The sequence below is a fragment of the Cavia porcellus genome, unplaced genomic scaffold (genome assembly GCF_034190915.1).
Source record: "Cavia porcellus strain 051 isolate PalLab524CR breed Dunkin Hartley unplaced genomic scaffold, mCavPor4.1 scaffold_10, whole genome shotgun sequence".
NCBI lineage: Eukaryota > Metazoa > Chordata > Mammalia > Rodentia > Caviidae > Cavia > Cavia porcellus.
The window spans coordinates 43,591,034-43,612,821 of NW_026947493.1; the positions used below are offsets into that span (position 1 = coordinate 43,591,034).

General features: G+C 33.4%; 1 protein-coding gene across 19 annotated transcripts in view; it reads left to right on the forward strand.

Moving 5' to 3' along the window:
* Cspp1 (centrosome and spindle pole associated protein 1) overlaps nt 1–21,788 on the forward strand; it is a 109,470-nt gene that overhangs the window by 57,735 nt on the left and 29,947 nt on the right. For 18 of the 19 annotated variants that reach the window (XM_013143843.3, XM_063257417.1, XM_013143847.3 and 15 more), the window contains 6 exons: nt 9,699–9,851; nt 13,355–13,467; nt 17,177–17,326; nt 17,871–18,017; nt 20,081–20,185; nt 21,332–21,398. In XM_013143843.3, coding sequence (XP_012999297.1) covers nt 9,699–9,851; nt 13,355–13,467; nt 17,177–17,326; nt 17,871–18,017; nt 20,081–20,185; nt 21,332–21,398 — 735 coding nt within the window. The remainder of the gene's footprint in view (nt 1–9,698; nt 9,852–13,354; nt 13,468–17,176; nt 17,327–17,870; nt 18,018–20,080; nt 20,186–21,331; nt 21,399–21,788) is intronic. The other variant, XM_023561770.2, reaches the window with a different exon arrangement.

A 21,788-nucleotide genomic window follows, 5' to 3' on the forward strand; every position in this document is an offset into this window, starting at 1 on the left:
TGATAAAACTCATTACAAGTTTTTGTGTGGTTTTTAGATGAACACATCTTAAAAACAAATACTCTGGAATAGTTGTAGGGAAAATATTGTTTTAAATTCATATATGGAATATACCTGCTCAATTCAAGATCTTTGAAAAAAGATTTGTCTCAGAATTTTCTCACAGTTATGGAATTATGTTAATTTACCTTTCAATTATGTATCAATAATCACAGATTTTGAAAAAGATGGTTTAAACAACTTGTATATATTAAGATAGTTCTGACTAGCTTGTAGTTAAGCAGAATAAAAGTAAATATAATAGGTTTTTGAAAATTGTTAAAAATGAGAAAAGGTAATTGAAAAGTACCTATTGAAATGTCAAAAATGTAGATTCCATGTTACTATTCAGATGTTACATACTGTCATATGGATAAGTGATGGAATGAGAAGATTGAGTTATGTATTCTTATGTAATACGGCTCTTATGCCTTAATAAATAGTTTTAAAAACACATGAGGTGTGATTGAATAATAATGTGAATGTTTAAATTAAAAAAAATTAATTTCAGTAAAAGACACATTGCCATTAATTCTCCTTAGAATATTCCAGTTAATGACAAGAACTATTAGTTAAATGATAATTAATGATAACAATCCCAAATTCTCAGAGGCTAAAGGCAATGTAAGTTTACTTCTCACTTATGTTATGTTCTGATGCTCTTAGGTTATTCTCTTCCAAGACGTAGCTCAGGAATGTGAAGCCTCTTCCTTGCATTGCTGCTCCTTTAGTATCCCTTATTTCTAGAAATGAGTAGGGAAAGTGTGAATTTTTGAGTTACTAAATGTTGCTTTAGTAATGCTTGACCTAGCAGGAATTGGGAAAACTTCTCTGAGATTTCTGTTTTTAGTAGTATTTTATTTAGTATTTAGTGTTATGTGTACTTTGCTTGTGCAATGAAATAGAAAAGGTATACTGGGGCTGGGGATTTAGCTCAGCGGCATAAGCGCCTGCCTTGCAAGCAGGCAGTCGTGAGTTCGATCCCTGGTACCGATAAAAATGAAAAAAGACAAAAAAAAAAAAAAAAGAAAAGGTATACTATTTTATTAAACACAATAGTAACCTTTATAAATAGTATATTAAAAGGAAGTAAATGCATCACTTAAAAGAGGATTAGTTATTTTGTGTGTGGGATTAAATTTTAGAGAAAGGGAAAGAATACGTTTTTGCATTACCTTATTTTAAATGTGTAATAAGAGACTGTGTGATGATCATGATCATATATTTTCTATACTTTATTTTGGCTAACTTTAATTCTAATTATTTTTCTTACTCATTTTTGATATTTTATTCCTAAGAAGCTAAAGAAACAGAATTTTTATTCTTAGTTCTTGAAGATTTCTTTTTAAGAGTAATTGTTAATGAAATATCAAAATCTGCTGTTCTCAACTGTAAAGATAGCATCAATTCTTTTAAAGTAAATACTTATTTTATTAGTACCATTCTTAAGTGTTTCTTTTCTCAGTTCTTTATTAAAGTTTTTAAATATGTTCTCATAAAGATATATATAGAAGTCTTTCAGTAGGTGAGTAAACAGTGTGGTATATCCATATAGTAGAGTGCAATAAGAAAAAATAAACTTGATGCATGTAACTTGGAATTTTCTCAGAGGAGTTATAGCAGGCAAGAAAAACCCTTCTCTGAAGATTACTTACATAGTAAATATGTTTCCATTATATCACTTTTAGAACTATAAGGAAGGAGAAGAAATTAGGGTTTGCCAGGATTTGGGTGGGGAAAGGGAATAACTATGAAGAGAGAGCATGATGAAACTCTTCTGTATCTTTTTTTTTTTTTTTTTAAAGAGGGTAAAACTAAACAGCAAAATAGAACAAAGCATATCAGAAGAAAGCAAGTGACACAAGATTTCAAAACAAGACAACAGGAGATCAGCAGTGGCTACCATAATGTCTCTTGTTTTCTTTGAAATAGTTCTCATCTTCATACACACACTGAACTCAAACAAAACAAAATAGAATAAAAGTGATCAAAACAGAAGAATGAAACCCTTAAAAGCCTTTAAAACCAGACATTAGGAATATCAGCAATGGCTACTATAATGTCTCTTGTTCGTTTCAAAATAGCTGTCCATACCTTCATATATATTGAAATTAAATAATACAAAACAGACCAAAACTGTTTATTTTAAACAAAGAATAAAAGCATTACTGGACTTCATGCATGATAATAGGAAATCAGCAATGACTTCCATATTATCTGTTTTTCTTTGAAGTAGCTGTTCGCATCATCACGCATAATACAGTCAATTCTCATAAACTCTTTAGGAGAAGTTCTAGGCTTGTATAAGTCTCCACATGTACATCTATCCTTTTTGTATTAGAAGGAAAAACAAAACAAATTACTAGAAAAATAAGAAACAAAAAAGACAAATAACAACATAGAGCCCCAAACAATGACAATATAGGCTTTCAAAACAAGGTGGTAGGAACATAACTAAGGTTGTTATTTTGCATGGTAATCTTCAAAAGAGTTTCTCAGATTATCAGATATAAACATGCAAAATTGATCCAGTCCTTTCCCCTTTGAGCAGATTCTTACCCTTTCACAGTATTTATTGAGGATTTTATATCTTTTTTGCTCTTATAGTTTATTACAGTAGGAAGATAATATGATATTTACATAGGGGTTTTTATTTATTTCATTTATAAGCATGATCTCAAGTTGCATCCTATAAAAGCCTCAATGTGTTCCTTTTTTATAGCTGAGTAGTACCCCATTATATAAAAGTACCACATCTTTTCTACCATTCCTCAGTTGATGAGTATTTAGGTTGTTTCTAAGACTTGAGTGTTACAAATTGTGCTGCTATAATCATGGGTGCACATATATCACTGTGGTATGATGTTTTCAGTTCTTCTGGGAATATGCCCAGAAGTGGAATAGCTAGGTCAAATGGGACTTCCAGTCCAAGCTTTTTGAGGTAATGCCACACTGATTTCCATAGTGGTTGCACTGTCTGTACTCCCACCAACAGTGCAGAAGAGTTCCTTTTTCCCCACAGCCTCTCCAGCATTTGTTGTTGTTGGCTTTCTTGATCCTGGCCATTCTTTCTGGAATGAGATGGAATCTCAGTGTGGTTTTAATTAGCATTTCTCTAATGGCCAATGATGCTGAACATTTTTTTCATGTATTTACTTGCCATTTGTATTTCTTCATCTCAGAAGTGTGTATTCAGCTCAGTGTCTTCTATGTCGAGTATCATGTCATCTGCAAATGATAGTAATTTAACTTCTTCTTTTCCTAGCCTCATTCCTTATATTTCTCTCTCTTGTTTAATTGCTCTGGCTAGTATTTCCAACACTATATTGAATAGAAGTGGTGATAAAGGACATCCTTGTCTTTTTCCTGATTTTAGAGTAACAACTTTCAGTTTTTGATCATGTAATATGTTGGCTGTTGGTTTGTCATAGATAGCTTTTATTTTATTAAGGTAAAGACCATCTATTCCAATTTTCTGTAATTCTTATCATGCATGAGTATTGGACCTTATCAAAACCTTTCCTGCATCTATTGAAATGATCATGTGATTCTTATCTTTGGCTGTATTGATATGGTGAATTACATTTATTGATCTGCATATGTTAAACCATCATTGCATTCCTGGGATGAATCTTCCTTGGTTATGGTGTATAATCTTGATAATTTGCTGCATTGTGTTTGCCAATATTTTATTGAGGATTTTTGCCTCTATATTCATTAGGGAGATTGGCCTATAGTTCTCTTTTTCGGTTTGGTCTTTCTCTGGTTTTGGTATTAGGGAAATACTTGTTTCCAGGAATGAGTTAGGGAGAATTGCTTCCCTTTCAGTTTCATTGAAGAGTTTGAGGAGTGTCGGCATTAAGTCTTCCTTGAATTTCTTGTGAATCCCTCAGGACCTGGGCTTTTATTTGTAGGTAGGGCTTTAATTACATTTTCAATTTCATTAATTGCAGTTGGGTTATTCAGCAGTTTTACATGTTGGTCCAGCTTTTATAATTCATGTTTCTAGGAATCTGTTCATTTCTTCTGTGTTATCAAACCCACGAGAGTAGAGGTTTTTGAAGTCGGTATTGATGATCTCTATTTCCACAGGGAACTTTTCTGGATCTTGAAGTGATGTTGCATGAAACTCTATATGAGTTAAAATTTAAAATTTAAAAATACTATTCACTGACAGAAAATTTCAGTAAAAATAAAAATAATAAAATCTTAGGGGTTGGAGATTTAGCTCAGTGGTATAAGCACCTGCGTGGCTGGTTTGAGGTTGTGAGTTTGATCCCTGGTACCAAACAAATCAGAAAAATAAAATCACAATAACAAACTTAGCCATATCAAAAGATGTCTAAAAATATCTCATAGTTCTAACTGATTATAATGGATTAGTAGAACGATTAAACTTTTATTTTATTTTTGTGATACTGGGGATTAAATCCAGGACCTTCATACTCAGTGACATCCACAAGCCCACTTTTTTTAAATTTTGAGAGATGGTCGGCCTAACTTTCTGAGTTGCTCAGACTGGGATAAAAGTTGTAATTTTTTTGCCTCAGCATTGCAGAGTGCAGGTATATATCACCATGCTTGGCTAACCATTTCTTGACATACAACTTCAGTGTTTGTGTTTCATGTATTTACCTAGTTAGATTTGTTTTTGTGTTGTTTATTGTATAAAATTTACATTGAAAGTTTTGTCGTTTTTGACAACTTGTGATAACTACCAACAACACAATCAAGATAGAAGACATTTCAAGTTCTGCTAAGTTTCATTTATCCCTTCATAGTCTTCTTGCTCAATCATCTGTTGCCACCAACCTGTGATCTGCTTTCTGGCTTCATAGTTTGGCTATTCATTCTGACAGTTGTTCTTTCGTTTTGAGCAGTTTCTTTCCCTTTCATAGTACCCATTGTACCTTTTGGATCTTATTTACTCTTTCAGTTTCTTACATTAGAGAGACAATACAGATGTTTACATATGTGAGTCTGGTTTGTTTCACTTGTGAGTATGGTCTTAGTTGCATTCATTTATCTATAAGAGCCTTCAGGTTATCTTTCGTTATAGCTGAGCAGTATTCCATTGTTTAAAAGGCCACATCTTTTTTATCCATTCATTGGTTGATGGACATTTTTGTTGTTTACAAGATTTAGCTATTACAAATTGTGCTGCTATAAACATGGGTGCACATATATAGCTGTGGTATGATGTTTTCAATTCTTTTGGAAAAATACCCAGAAGGGGAGTAGCTGGGTCGACTAGGACCTCAAGTCCTAGTTTTTTGGTGGATTTCCACAGTGGTTGCATAGTGGTTACATTCACCAATACTGGAGAAGAGTTCCTTTTTTCCCCACAGGTCCTCCAGCATTTATTACTGGGTGATTTTGATACCTGTTCTTTCTGGGGTGAGGTGAAATCTCATGGTTTTAATTTGTATTTCTCAAATGATCAATGATGTTGAACACTTCTTTATATACTTGTTTGACATTTGTATTTCTTTATCTGGATTGGGTCTTTGAATTTGAGGTGCCTGACTTTTTTTTAAAATTCCTTATATGTTGTAGATAGAAGTCCTTTGTCTGAGGGACAGCTGGCTAAAATTTTTTCCCAGTTTGTGGGTTTTCATTTCATTCTGTTGATGATTTCATTTGAAGTGCAAAAACTTTTTAATGAGATGAGATCCCAATTGTTGAATTTTTGAAGTATTTCCCTGCAGTTGTGTTTTTGTTCATGAATAGTGATTTATATTTAACATAAAATCCTGTGTTTGAAATTGGCAAATTACACTTATGGCCAAAATAGCTTATTTTTTTCTTTTATGTTTTAGCTAAATTTAAACCTTTGTTGTACCACTTCACAGGAATATGAACAAGGAGTGACTGAGTGACTGACAAAACATTTATTTTCTTCTAGTATAAAGCAATATGAACTTTGTTGCTAAATCTGATCATCTCAAATCTTGAAAATCACGTATTCTTAGTGAAATTTTTTATATAAATACATTGAATATTACTGTAATTACATGTATAATCACAATAGTAAATTGTGCTACTGATTTTGAAGTTTATTACAAGTATTTTTTTGAGATATTTTTCTCTTAACATATAATTTGGGTAGGTGACTATCAATGTAAGATATGCATTCCTTGAATACTCACTTGTTTGGTAGCAGTGCTCTGGGTGTCATGTAGGAATGAATGAGCTCCATATATTACTGTCTACTAATAGAAAAAGGTAGAAGAATATTCTGTGTAATATTATAGTTAATTTTTTGGTTTTTTGGTACCAGGAATTAAATTCAGGGCTTTGTGCTTGCCAGGCAGGTACTGTGCTGCTGAGCTATATCTCTGGCCCTTATAGTTAATTTTGTACGTACACAGGCCAGTGTTATACTAGGCAGTTGCACTGGATGACTTATGAGATTGATTTCCCATTCAAGTTATATTATTTGATGTATTTCTCAAGGGACCACAATTCTTAGCAGTTTTTGGTGAGACAAAATACCTGACACTCAAGATTAAGAAGGAAAGGTTTATTTCAGCTCACAGTTTGTAGAGGTTTCAGTCCATGGTGGCTGGCTCTAAGCCAGGTGGCATGGCAGAGGGACATCACAGAAGAGAAACATTGTTGTTCATGGTAGACAGTAGGGCAGCAAAGCAGCAAAGTAGCAAACAGCAAGGGATGAGTGGCAAGTAGCCAATGACCACAGCAGTCCTTTTTCTGTCACTTGTATTCTATCCAGACTGCAAGCCTTTAGTGCAGGTAGTACTCACACCAGGTTGGGCCTTCCCATTATTCATACCCAGAACTACACTAACCTACCTCTGTCTTGTCTCAGCATCACACACTCTAGATCCCTTAAAGTCACACCTATGACTACCTGAGGCTTTGGGGAGACATGTAAACATGATGACATGAGCGTGTGGTCTTAATTTTTTCATCATCTTTCTGTTTTTGTTTTCCTCCCATATTCTAATAGAAGACAGGATTTCATGATAATTTCAGGAACACATACTTAGTCTGCTGGTTCTTAGCACTTTGGAATTTTTTGCCATCAGTTTAATTTCATCTGTCCCTCTTACATTTACAGGTTTTTCCATTCATTTCTTCCTCTCTATTTCTGAACATGTTGAGCACATTTGTATTCTTTTATGTTATTAGTATAAAATACAAGTAGATAAGTACTCTGGTCTTGATCATGCTGGTTCTCTTATCACATAAAATACATTTTTAAAAGCCTTTGTTTGTTGCTATCATTTTGTACCACCTTCTTGTTGCTTAAGCCATAGTACGACCTCTGGTTTTTATCTCTTAGAAATGCTACCCTTTGCAAAGTAATTGTTCTAATTTCAATGAGTCACGTGTTCTTTGAAATGATTTAGCAGTTCCTTCCTTCCATTAAGTACTGTGCATGTGCTGAAATGTTTTCTTTTTGCTTTGGTTAGTATTTATTGGTTATATAAACTAGATTATATTTGGTCTGTAAATGTGATCTTGTCAGAGACACTCATTCTCTCCTACCTCATATCATCTCTGTTGCAGTTCCTCAGGACTTCTCTACAGATGATCTTCAAATCTTTGTTTGCTGTTCCTCATTTCTTTTAAAAAAAACTTTGTTTCCAGCCTGTATTTGGCATCTCTGCACTTGACGTTTGGTAAATTGTGTATACTGGTGTGCAGAATCGATGTTTAAAATTAAACTCATCTTTATGTGCTTTCTCCATTAATGGTACCATAATTCTGACCATTCAAACCGAAAGTTGCAGAGTGCTTTTGAATTTCTATTTATAGTCAATCAGTAAAACCTTATGTGTAGATTCTGCCTCTTTATTGTTTCTTAACTCTCGTTTTAATTTGTACTATTACTGAAATTGAGATTTATTGTGTTTACCTGGGTTCTTACCATTTCCTTTTTACTACTTCATTATCCTCCTTTGTTTTTCACTACATGCCTTAACATGTATCAAAAATCTGACCAATTTATTCCATATTCAAAGATTATGGAGGATTCTGGAATCTTAACTGCCCAAGTTTACATTCTTACTCTGCCATTCACTCACTTTGATCTTTGAACAAATTAATTTATTTCAGTTTTCTTATATATGATACAGGGGTAAAAATAACAGTATGGGTTATTTTGTGGTACATAAAATGCTAAACTTTTAATGATGCTTGCCATTATTACCAGAGAGTCAGTAACTTCTCAGACTCTGTGCATTACCATCTACAGAACAGAATTAAAACTATGATACATTTTAGGTTGTTTCAGAGCAGGCATATAATCTATAGTTTATTTTTATTTGTCATTACTCTTTTATATACTTTGTGCTGTAGGTCAGAACACTCTTCATATTTATTTTTTCACCTTGTTCTATTTATTATTCTTTCCCACTCATCTTTACCTTTGAAGGATCTATCCATTTTCTAAGTCCAAGCTGTCCTTAATGTTGTAGCAAGATGTGAACTTTCTTGATTATGAACTTCCATTCTCTTTTGTAACATTTGCATGTTGTTTACGGAGTTTAGTCTGGTATTCTAATTGTGATTCATGTTCAAAAATACATCCTTGAATACACATGCTTCTGATAAATGCTTCTTATATCTGGATTTAAAGATCACTTTCATTGCTGTCATATTATCCCAGGTTTTTGGGGTAGGTAGGGGTGAGGAGAAGAGTTGCTTTGTGTTCAGGATTGTATTTTTAAATGAAGTGTTTGAGTTTTGCAGATGTTCAAGTCTTTCTGAGATTGGTTGTTTGGATCAGTTCTGTGTGCTCACACTTTTGCTGTGTTTTACATATCTATTGCTGTATAGTGAACTGCCTTCAAAACTTGGTGTTTTAAAATTATAAAAACTTACCATTTTGAAGTTTTGCGAGTCAATAATTTGTGAGTACTTTGCTGGTTAATTTGCTTTACAGTCTCACTTGAGATTATAATCAGCTAGACCTCCAGATAGCTGAAGGCTTGATAATGGCTTCATAACGTATTTCCTGTATAGCTCCCTAGCATGGCTTAGGATAGCTCAGCTTCTTTCCAAATGGCCCTCTTCACAAGGCTCCTTCAGTGTCATTATGATATGGCACTTAGCTTTCTTTGGAGCAAGTGATCTGTGGATCAATCAAGATGGAAACTGTGTCATTTATGAACCAGCATTAGAAGTCATATGTCATAAGTTTTACAATATGCTAGTCAGAAGTTGTGAATTATTAACTCTGGATCACACTGTAGGGAGTATTGAGTTCTGTTATTTCAGGATTGTTAAAGAATTTGTGGATGTATTTTAAAACTACAGTCCACATGAATATGTGTTTTCGTTGAGGGAGCTGATGATTTTGGGTAAATTTCAGTATAATTTGTTTTGCTGTTTGTTCTCTATTAAAGAAATTCTAAAGTCTGAAATAACTGTCAATATGGATTTATGGAATGTCAAAGATTTGTATGTCCTTAGTTTCTCTATTAATTTTGAGTTAATTTGTAGGATTATTTTTTGAAAATGTCAAAGTTTTGATAATTTTGTATCTGTTTGCAGGGCACTAACTTATCACTGAATTATTCTCAGATTTGTCTTTTTTTTTCTTATTCTCTATTTTAAGAAAATATATTAAGATTACCAGTAAATTATAGACATGTGTTTATTAAAATAAATGGCTTATTTTTCCCTCTTAGCTGATTTGAATAGGATGCACAAACAAAATATAGATGCCTACCATAACCCAGATGCAAGAACATATGAAGATAAAAGGGCTGTTGTATCTCTAGACCAAAATTTAGCCACTTCAAATGCTGAGAACCTAGAAGATTCTGCAAATAACAACTCAGGTTTTTAATCACATTCTATTTTTTTTCTTTTACATTTCTAAAGTTGTTCAGTATCATATTTCCTTTGTTCTTTGACAGAGTTCCAGAGTTCTTATTGTGATTTTGAGAATTTGGTTGTTCTGGTTCAGAAGGATAGCCTATTATTTATGTTATTGATAATACATTTATTTCCTTTATAGTTATTTTGAAAAAAGTTGAGCAGGGGAAGTTTACTGCATAATATTCTGTATTTCTTCTCAGCTTTGTAACTTGCTACATTTACTTTAGCTGCTGCTAACGTTTTTATTTTGCTAGTTAAAATCAAACAGTTTTACACATATACAGTTTACTTCTTACACTTATGATTGATTTAGTGACAAGGTATGAAGTATATTATGATAGAAAAGAAGATTTTTTTATTGCTTGTTTTAGTGATCACTTAACCTTGTAAAATTCTTCCTTGTAATAAGCCAAGTATTTACAAATTCAGTATCTGGCCATAGCCTTTTTTCTTAAACAGATATCCTTGACTTACTGTTATGTTGCATCCGTTAATTGAAGGTTCTAGAAATTAAAATTATTCAGTATCATTTTTTATAACTTGCAAGGAAAAGTCTATCTTTATGAAGCATATATGAAAAGATATTATATTTAAAAGTCAAAGGAAATTTAAAGAATATACTCCTTGAACTATATTCTGATGCTTATAAAAGTACATTTGTTTACTGTAAAACTGCTTTTGTGCATTCACAGAAGTTTTGAATATCAACTCAAAAGCAACTTTACATTAGAAAGTTCTAATATATTCATGACTATTCATGCAGTTTTGGGCTTTTTTTTTTACCTTTATGACTTACTGGTTAACCAGTAAATAGGGAGCTGTAGTTAGTGATATTAGCTATATATTTTTCATACCCTTTAATCTATGCAATCCTTTAAATTACTTTAGGAGATAGGACTTTTTTTCTTTTTATATGGACAGCTTGTGTCATCATTTGATCTCTTAATTTTGAAAAAGGAGGGCTTTTTTTGATCTACAGTAAAGATTTACTTTTTTGCCCTTTGGATCCAGTATTGATTTTTGGCACCTTTGATTTTGATGAAATTATTAATTTTGCTGTCTTAATCTGTAATAATTCAATGTATGATGGGATCATCAAAACACTTTTTGTGTTATTGCTGCTGAGAGAATTTTGGCTTCTTTTTGATTATCATTGGTTTTCTCTTCCTCATTTGCTGCTGCTTCTAGTACTCTGTATTGAAATCTCAGTACTTTGGATCTCCTCTCTATTCTTTTGTTTCATAGCTGTTATTATGTGTAGTTATATTGCAGCCTAGAACTTATTATTAGTAATAACACTTTTAAGCAACTAACTCTGTTCACTAAGTAAAAACACTAGAAAATAGTAGTTTCTATGACTCCTTCCCAAGAGCATAAGGGTGATGACTGAATATATACCGAAAAACTTGTCAGTGTCCTTTCTGTCCTGCCATCAGATTTTTGTGCTGGTGATATTTGCCAGAAAAAAATGTTCTGTTCTAAGAAATCATTTTTTAAAAACCCAAATATTTAAAATTTAATCTTTATGAATTAAAATTTCTGTTTTTTTTTTTGGTCTTTTTCGTTTTTATCGGTACCAGGGATCGAACTCACGACTGCCTGCTTGCAAGGCAGGTACTTATGCCGCTGAGCTAAATCCCCAGCCCCTGAATTAAAATTTCTTATATTAAATGTTTCCCGAAGAATTAATCTAAAATAAACTTTCTAAATGCAAGCAACTATCCAAAGCTGTGTAATTTGTGCTCTTACATATTTATATATACAATATGTATATGTATCTGTATCTCTATATATACTTGTGTGCACATGTGCACATACATTTTTTATGTATGTATGTATGTATGTATGTATGTATTTATTTATTTATTGTGGGACTGGGGATTGATTGACTCAGGGTCTTGTGTATACTAGGCAAAGGTTCCACCACTGTGCTATATCCCACCATCCCATCCCCTTTTAAGGTTCTTTTTGAGACAACACATCACTGAGTTGTCCAGGCTAGCCTAGAAGTTGTCATCATCTTGCTTTAGCCTTTTGACTGGAATTATAGGCCTGTGTCTCCAAGGCTAGCTACATTTACTTTTTTTTTTTTAAAGCTTTTTTAACGAGTTTTTAAAAGAGAGTTCAATTATATCTGAAAGTTGAATGTTAATGTAATTTAAGGTTCATTGTCCTCTGATGTTTCATCATTAGACCTACTTTTGAGGACCTTAACAAAATTCTGTGGGTTTTGTTATTTCCCCCATCTTTTTCATCTTTTACTTGTGGTTCTCAAATGAGTTGCTTTTTGTAGTTCAATACTGATCTGACTTACCTTTATTTTTTTTGCTTACTATGATTAGATACATTTATATTTTCTTTGGATAGAGTAAATGTTTGTTGTGGCTTTATTTTTAAAGTTATTTCTGAAAAGATTTATTTTGTTTGTCTCTAATATATTTTCTTCAATTGCCCCAAAAGTTTAGAAGGTGAAAGACTAAATTTTTTTTTGCTCAGCTTTTCCAACACTGCATAAAAGAACCATCAAATTGTATATTTAGTTTTCATTAGGAACATTTTTTAGTGGAAAAGAAAATTCATGATGTTTAAGTCTTGATTTGGCTTTCTGCTGATTTGTTCAAATAAACATTAATAAAATTAAATACAGAGACATAGTAGAGCTGGATAGTAGTTAAACGGTAGAGTGATTTGACCATACAAAATGACACAAATATAGGAAATAATGCTTTAGATTGGTGATACTAAGAATGAATTAGAAACTAAATAATATTAAAAAGCCACATTTTTCTTACTGTATTCAAAGGGTCTCCCAAGGAATAATTGCTTTCCAAATTGCTTTTATGAAATAATTTTCTCTTCAAGAATATATAAAATACATATAGATAACATGTATTTTTAAATTTTTGTATTGAAATCCCATTTAATAGTTTAAAAAATTAAAATCATTACAATGATTAAGACTCATTTTAATTTCTTAAAAATGATTTTATTGCTGACTATAAATTATTTGAACTATAGCTTGGAAGAATTTTGGAATTACTGACTTTTAAAAATAATTTTAGAAATTTTAAATATATACTTACATAATATATTTAATATGCTTCTGAGAACTATTATTTAAGTAGTGGGTATTCATATACATAAAAATTTTTATATTTTTCTTTTCATAAATTCTAATTTACAGACTTTGTTGTGAGCTGATTTCTTTAGGCTGTTAGCTTTTATATTTCTTTGATATCTTTTAGCGGTTATAGATACAATATGATTTTTCAAATATTTTAGTCTTACCATTTTTCTTCCTATTCCTCACTGACCTTCAGATTCTAGTTTCAGCCTTCCTCTTCTGGTGTTGACCTTTGGATATTTGTATTTAGCAGTTTTTCCAAAATTAATTTATTAGCAAACTCTTTATTTAACCTTAACATTTCCTAATGGTGTGTTTTTGCAAAATGTCTTTTTCAAGGCCACGTGCAAACACAGAGCTCTCCTTTTGCTCGGGGAAATATATTTGCTGAGCCTCCAACTGAACTTCAGATTAAACAGCAAGAATTATACAAGAATTTTCTTCGTTTTCAGGTGAAAGACTCATCTATCTGGTCATAATCTTCAAGTGTTATAAGAATTCTAATAAACTAGCAGATCCCAGCACTTGGTAGGCTGGGGCAGGAGGATTGCTGTAAATTCAAGGCCAGCTCAGCCCACATAGTGAGTTCAAGACCAGTCTAAATTAAATACTGAGATACTGTTTCAAAGCAAAAAACTAGCAGAGATTTTAGGACACATCCTAAATTTTAAAATGCCAGAAAGTTATTTAAGATATATCATTTACATCAAATGTGGGTAGTACTACAATGTTTTATCTGAAAATACGAAGTGAGATGTAGTGTACTAAGTATAGTAATTGGCTTTTCTAAATTTTGCTAGAGCATTCATTGTGAAAGAATGCTGAGATTCTAAAACTCGGCCATATATTCATGTATTGGGTAAAGAATAAATCTTTATATATGTTTATGAAAATCATTCTTTTTCTCCAATAATTTTATATTCTTGACTCATTAGTGTAGACTGAAAATATATAAAAATTGGATACTGTTACATTTTGCAGCTATATGCCCCGTTGCTATATAGGGAAATATAGGGTACCTTGGTCCATGAATTTAATTCTTTCCATGACTCTTTCCATTTAAGCACATAAATTGAGTTACTACTTTAATATTTAAAATAGTAGAGATGCCAAAGTTATTCCCAGAGGGAGACTCTTAAGCATGTAGTGTTTTTTTAAGTGAATGGACTTGTCAGACTTCACATTACGTCCACTCTTGTGCTGCATACTAGTAACAGAGCTTAAGATGAATGTAATACTTGCCCAAAAGGGACTCATAGTTTCTTCTTTCTTTGCCTCCTTCCTTGCCTACACTTAACTCAGTGTCAGATTAATTCTGTGCCCTGGTTAATCTTCCTTTGATAAAACTTTTCACATCTGTTGTTTTTTACTAAAAACCTCGCAGTATATTTTATATACCTACAGACCCCTCACCTTTACATTTAAAGTTATCCAATCTAATCCTAATCTCTTAAACAGATTTCACTCCAACAAGTCATCTTTAATGAATGTAGTCATTGAGGATAATTTCTCTGGCATTAATGTTTAGGATATATTAACGGAGCATTGAAAAAACTAGAAACATATTTTAATGTAGAGCAGTGACAGTGAAATGAATGGAAAGTCCTTTTTACAGATCAAGAGAGTGTGAATATAGATGTGAGGGAGTAGTGTCAGAGTTCCTAAGATCATCCCAGTCAGACTGCAACAGACCTTTCAACCTGAAGGTTCTGTGATATGTTGCTCATGATGACAAGTCAAAATTTAAATTGCCCCAATTTACTCAGCAAGTCTTACCCTAGTCTAAGTTAGCTTTTACTAACCTGTTTCCCAAACTTTTGCAACTGTATAGTTTTTTGTGTATAAAATATTTTTGCATATAGTATTTTATTAAGCTTTAAAGTTTTCTGGGAGATATATTGTATCTATTTTAGGATAAGTAACTAAAACACAGACTAACAAAGAACAAAATAAAAACAAAGTAAGGAGACAGAATTTTTCACATGGAAAAAGAATCAAGAGATAGAAGGAGGAGGGGTGGGGAGTGGAAGGAGATGAAAAAAGAATTAAGATGTGTTGTTATGTGCGTGTACCAACTCCATGCAAGGGATGTCCACATTGTGTACTACCAGCATGCACTGATAAAAACTAAAACTAAAAACTTCAGATAAATAGATAAAAATTTAGGCCCTCCATCCAAAAAGAAAAGAAAATTGTGAGCCCACTGCTTGCAGCCATGTCTTCTGACTTCAAGTATCATATCTTCAGTACCACCCTTGGATTCATAGGATTTGTAGGGAGTCTTTCCCTCTGAAGAAACTACCAGTGACAGGAGAAGCTTTGACTTTATTAGTTTCAGCCTCTAGTTCTTCCACCCTAATAAACCTTAGAGCGCCTTTGGCTAGATGGCTCTCAGATGGTGGTTTTCAAGTTTTTCTTTTAGGAGCTTCTTAAAAAAATTTTTTTTTTAACCTCAAAATGAAATCTAACACACAATTATAAAGTATAACAGACAAATAATATTTATTATTACTATTAAAAAGTATTTTCAGATAAGAAGTGTTCAAAACTTAAGTATTAAGTATTTCAAAGTATCACAAATTGTGCAGAAAAATGGCAAAAGAATCTTCAGTCCAAGATCTGCACAAGTAAGTAATACAGGAATAGGAAGAAGGAGGAGTTCAGTGCTGAGTATGAGGTTTGTTGGATCATAAATGATGTTTTCTCTAGATACATGGTTTTTTCTTTTTTTGAGATAGCATCTTGCTGTGTAGTTCAAGCTGTCCTAGAACTCACTATGTAGCCCAGACTGCCCTCAAACTCACAGCAATCCTCTTGCCTCAGCCTCTTTAGTCCTAGGATTATAGGTGTGTACTACCATACCCACCATTTTCTAGATACACATTGTATTGAATAAGTTTGTATACTACTTAGTACTAAATATTAGGCTTATGCAATTTAATAATGTTGTGAGAAGTATTACAAAGTTTCATTTTTAAAATCATGGAACATGTGTATGATAATTAGGGTTCTTGTCATTCAAAAAATTAACATCACTAGATAGAGTAACCTTGAAGCTAGAAGAAATGCAGATAATAAAAATAAAAATAACATCAATAAATACCTGTAATCCATACCTAAGGGTTATAAACTCTATTGATAACCTTTAAGGCAGAGTCATGAGTATCCAGTAATCACGTTGCCGTCTTCCCTGCCTCCTTCACGGAGAGTGCGGACTCTCTTAGCCCTCTACCTTCATGACTTAATGCTCAAGATTAAACTTTATCATGAATCCTTGTGTCCTAAGTCGTCTTACACAGTGATAGACTTGGTTCTCTTCTTTTCCCTTCTCTCCTCCTTCCCTTCTTTTTCTTTTCCTCTTTTCTTTTGTTTTCTCTTCAGCTCTTCCTCCATCTCTCTGTCTCCTTCCTGTCTGTCCCTGCTTTCTTACAGTAGGGATTGAATCAAGGATCTCACATTTACTAAACATGCACTGAGCTACACTCTCAATTTTTGCAGTTTTAATTCTTATTTACCGAGCATCTTGGGGAGGTGTAGTCCTCATGTAAAAACTGATTGAATACTAAAGTATAATTTCACTGTTGTTTGAGAATACTGATCCAGTCAAGGAGCTTTTTTTTTCTTTTTGAGACTGACTTATGTAGTTCAGGGTGGCATTAAACTCACTGTATAACCCAGGCTGGCCTCAGATTCATGGCTATGCCCTTGCCTCGGCTTCCCAAGTGTGGCGGCTACAGGAGTTTGCTCCTACACCTGACCTAGGTTCAAGAATTTTGAGTTATGATAACAGCAATATTTATAGAATGATAGAATGATAAAGTTGTGAATATTTATTGAGTACCTTCTATGGAGGAGGTACTTTTATGCTCCCATACTGTTTCACTTTAATTCTTTAAGCACTCCTCTGGGGTGTAAACAGTAACTTTTTTGATAAGAAAATGGGTTTCAAGTAAATTTCTTAAGGTTACACAGTCAGTATTTAATGGAGCTGAAATTTAACTCATGGCTTTTAACAGTACATTATATTTAATGATAGAACACTAAAAAAATTCAATGGCTTATTTTTTGGAACTTGCAAAAGAGTATAAAATATTGAATTTTTAGGATATTAAGTTATTTTAGTTTCTCAATAGTTTCATAAAATAATGGCTAATTCTTTAGATTGAGGAAAAAAAACAAAGAGAAGAAGCAGAGCGAGAAAGACTGAGAATTGAAGAAGAAAAAGAAGAAAAACGGCTTGCAGAACAGAGAGCACGAATTCAGCAAGAGTATGAAGAAGAACAGGAGAAGAAAAGGGAGAAGGAGGAGGAGGTACAGTTTTTCCCTATGCCGGTTTACAATTTAGTCTGGGAAAAGGTGTCTGTTACTTATAAGGAATAATGATCTTAAAGTACATTTAGGAATGCGTTCACTAGGTGTTACTTTACTGAGGTGAAAAACTAATGTAAAAAGAGAGATTAGTAGCCAGATAATAAGCCTAGGTAGTATGTGCCTGTAATCCTAACTACTCTAGGAGCTGATGCAGGCGGGATCAAAAGTTGAGGTTAGCCTGTGTAATTTAGTGATGCCCTGCTCAAACTAAAGAATACAGAAGGCTGACGATGTAGCTCAGTGCAGAGCATTTGCCTAGCAAGCTTGAGGCCATCAGTTGAATCCTCAGGATAACACAAAGTAATGGGCTGACTGATGCTATCAAATACGTCTAACATTTATTAAGCAGACAACATTTTTATTTTTAAAGTACACTACATCATCTGTGTTTTTAGCTTTATGTCTTTAGTTTAAATAAGCTGACAAATTTTTGAAGGTACTGCCTTAGGTACATATGAAATATGTATTTTTCTCTAATTTAAAGCAAAGATTAAAAAATGAAGAGCTCATTCGGTTAGCTGAAGAAAGGCGAAAAGAAGTAGAAAGAAAGAAGAGAGAAGAAGAAGAAAAGCATAACCTGCAACTTCAGCACCACTATGAAAGGGAAAATAAGATTGGGGAAGAAACAAAGGTAAAATTTCAAACAAAAATGTCAGTGAGACCCACACTTTATCTCACCTTCACTGAGATAGCTGTGGGACTTAAGGAAAGGGGGAAAGAAGACGGTATTTGTATTCCTGTTTTCTGTCTTTCTACTAAGTGTAGACTCAGTGTGCTGAAATTCCTCTGTGGCGCTGCCACTGACTTCATTAGTACTTTCTGCCAAATGAATGTAGTGGGTTTACTTACTGTAGCCGTTTTCATTCTCCTTCCTATGATTTTTGTTGGCGCAAAGAATGTGGTATGTAGACTTAGCGTCCTGTGAACTGATTTTTCTAAAAAGTTCATGACAAGCTAAGTACAGAAATAGTATTTGGGAACTTAGAACAACTTGTCAGCAATTGTGTATCCATTCTACTAATAAAAATACTGGATTTGAATTTTAATTACCTGAAAAATCATTTTTTTATGTAATAATTCATTCTTACTCTCTTCTACATTATTGTCCATGATAGATTGGAAATTTAAAAAGAAAGTGGTGCTTTACCACACAGTGGTTTTGAGGTCCTTTACTCTGAGACAGGGAGTTGATGTTCAGGGTTAGGTACATAAATTAAAGTTTTTAATCTGATTACTAGATAGAAATTTCTTTCTTAGAAATAGCTAATTGACTCTCATCAGGATCCAATTCTCACTCCTGTTTACATTTTGTTACATTTAAAAGTTTGCTACATTTGTTACATTTAAAAATTATTGGGGGCTTGTTATAAAAATGAATATTCCTGAGTTCCCATCTGTAGGGAGTCTGAGGGATGGATGTACAGAAATCTGTGTTTTATAGCTGTCCTTAGATGCTCTGATTAGTTAGCCTGGAGACTATACTTTGAATGTTCCTGTCTGTCTTGAAAGTGTAGCCCAATTTGACATAAGAAAATGGTTCACAGGAATTTATATTTTTTCCTTCAAAGCAGATATATGAAAAGATTCATTTTTAACCAGTGGGTTAGTCTGGTGTATTTAGAATGTGGTTTGGTATACTGTTTAGTATGTCACCTGCCTCATATAACATGAGCCATTTCTTTCTTTTCCTTTTTTCCTTTCTCTGTTTCCTCCTTTTCTTCGTTTTCCTCCTTTTCTTCTTCTCCCCCTCCTAATTGTCCTTACTTTTTTTAGTGGTACTGGAGAGTCAACCCAGGCTTTCATACTCCAGAATCTCTTAGGATCTCACTAAGTTGCCCAGTTCCCCGTGGTGGGCTGGAATTGAGATCGTTTTGTCTCAGCCTCCCAGTGTTACAGGATTAGGGCTGTACACCATAGTGACCAGCAACATGAGTCATTTTCTTTTTTTTTCTGTGTTTTTATTAATTTCTTCCCTTTTTTATTATTATTTGTGTTCAATACATAATACTACATTCATTACGGAGAATTGGTAGGTGCACATAACACATTTCAGTCCTTTGTACTCTTCCCCCCATCACCTTCCTGTCTCCACACAGCCCATCTTCCTGTTCCCTGTCATCTGTTTTTTATTTTGCTATGAGTTGTTTCTGATAGACTCAACTGTGCTGTTTGATTTCTCATCCCAGGGTTTATGGTAATACAAATAAGTATTCACAGCTAAAATTTATTGAAAGATTATTTAAAAGAGACATTGAACCTACTGTAATCTAGAAAATTTCCTTATCTATGATTCTCTTGGTGCCAGTAAATCTAGATTTTAGAGGTTGATTTATATGGTTTCCAGAAAAGGGATTTTGCTTTTGTATTGTTCTATTCCCCTTTTATTGTTAAGATGATTTTTTTCACTTTTGCTGTCTTTTCTATATTTGAAATAATTCTGCTTTACTTGATTTTTTTATCAGAATCTGAAAGTTATATATTTTTAATTAGGATATCTAAATCTGTTTATCATAATCATTATATTTGATCTTATGTAGTTTAATTTCTGACCCTTATCAAATGTATTTTATTAGAAACTAACAACGTGAACTTCTTAGTCTTGTGTATAGCTATAGTATATATAGTTTATATTATGTAAATTCCTATTTGTGTGTATGTAGTATATATTTGTGTATATGTATGTATTTTTTTCAGCACTTGAGACAGCCTTCTCCTGTGGTTCCTGCTCTTCAGAACAAAATTACAAGCCAACTCCAAAGACCTCCTTCAGTTGACAGCATCATAAGTTCCTTCATTCATGTATATACTTTCTGTTTTTGTCTTGTTACTCTTGATTTAGTTATTTTGAACTAAGGGGCACTAAATGAAATTTTTATATTCATCTTAAATGTGGATAGGTTAAATGATTTTAGATCTGAAATACAGTAATGTCTACATTAATCTGTTCTTACAAGAATTGTAAGTGGTCGTACTCGGTGCCTTAAAATTTAATTTTTTGAAAAACTAATTTAACAAATAGTACTTGTTTCATGCTCTTAAAGAAGAGCCCTTTCTTTGAAAATTGTCTTCTAGCTAGCTATAGTTATACTTATGAAGTTTCTTATATTTTAGACTGAGTTACATTCAAAAGAGAGATGGGAAAATGTTCTAGAAGCTTTAGTCCATGAGGTGATGCTTGAAGAATCAGGGATTTGCTATACAGGGGAGGGCAAAGGACTTTCAGTGTGTGTAGGATCCGCTGGTCATGTGGAAGAAAGTGCTGGGGTTTGGTCTGCCCACCGATGCCTGTGTGCTAAGGCAGAGGCTGGCCCAGGCCCTTCTCCATCTGTGTGTACACAGCTTCTGCCTGCTCATAGCACTGCCTGAGCTCTATCTTCTGTCAAGTCAGTAGTGGCATTAGATTCTCATAGGGGTGTGAACCCTACTGTAAACTAAGTGAGAGGCCTGAGTTCCATACCTAGTACTCCTCTCTAAAGGTTTGCTGAGTGTATTACTTGGGGATCACTTCGTGACTTTGGTGAAGGCATTGTTGTAGAAAAAAAGGCAGTAGCTCTGTGTTGAGTGAATGGGAATAAGGAAATAGACCCCAGAAGTATACATTTATTAGTCTTAAAGAAGCTTGGCTGTCAAGGGAAGGAGAGAGTAGACACTAGATAGTGAGTGAAGAAAGGTGAGGTAAGACTTTTTAAAAGTAGGTTTTATGCATAGGTTGAAGAGGATGCTTGTAAGAGGAAGAGAAAGAGGGGGACTTGAGAAGATGAGAGTCATTTCTCTTTGGAGAGGGGAAAGGGCTCTTCCATTCTGCTGAGAGGAAAAGTAGGTAGAGATGTGGGCATGTTTTCAGGGAGGATGTATGTGTTTAGTTTCCTAACTCTTTCAGGATTCTGAGTAGTTTTCTAATACATCTTTTGATACATTAAGCACATCTTTCCTATTGTTAAACAGGAAAGTTCAATGTCCAGGGCACAGTCTCCTCCAGTACCTGCAAGGAAAAATCAGCTCCGGGCAGAAGGTAAAATTAACTATTAAATTTGTAATCTAGAATATTTCTTTCTTACATTTTTTTGTTTTGAAATAATTACAAAGTTGCAGAAAGTTGCAAAAATAGTAGAGGTACCAAGGACCGCTCCTCTAAGCTCTTCCTGTCAAAAGGTCTTACAAAATACAGTATTACAGCCAGGAAGTTAACCTCGGTGTACTCTGCAAACTGACCTCTATCAGCTTTCATTAGGTTTTACGTGTATTTGTGTGCGTGTGGTTTTAGACGTTTTTAATCATGTATTTCACCACAGCCAGATTTCAGAGCAAGCCTTTTCCCTCAAAGAGCCCCTTGTGGCTACACTTTCATTCCCCAAAATAGCTTTTAGCTTTTGAAATTCCTGTACTGTCAGAAATGTGTTTT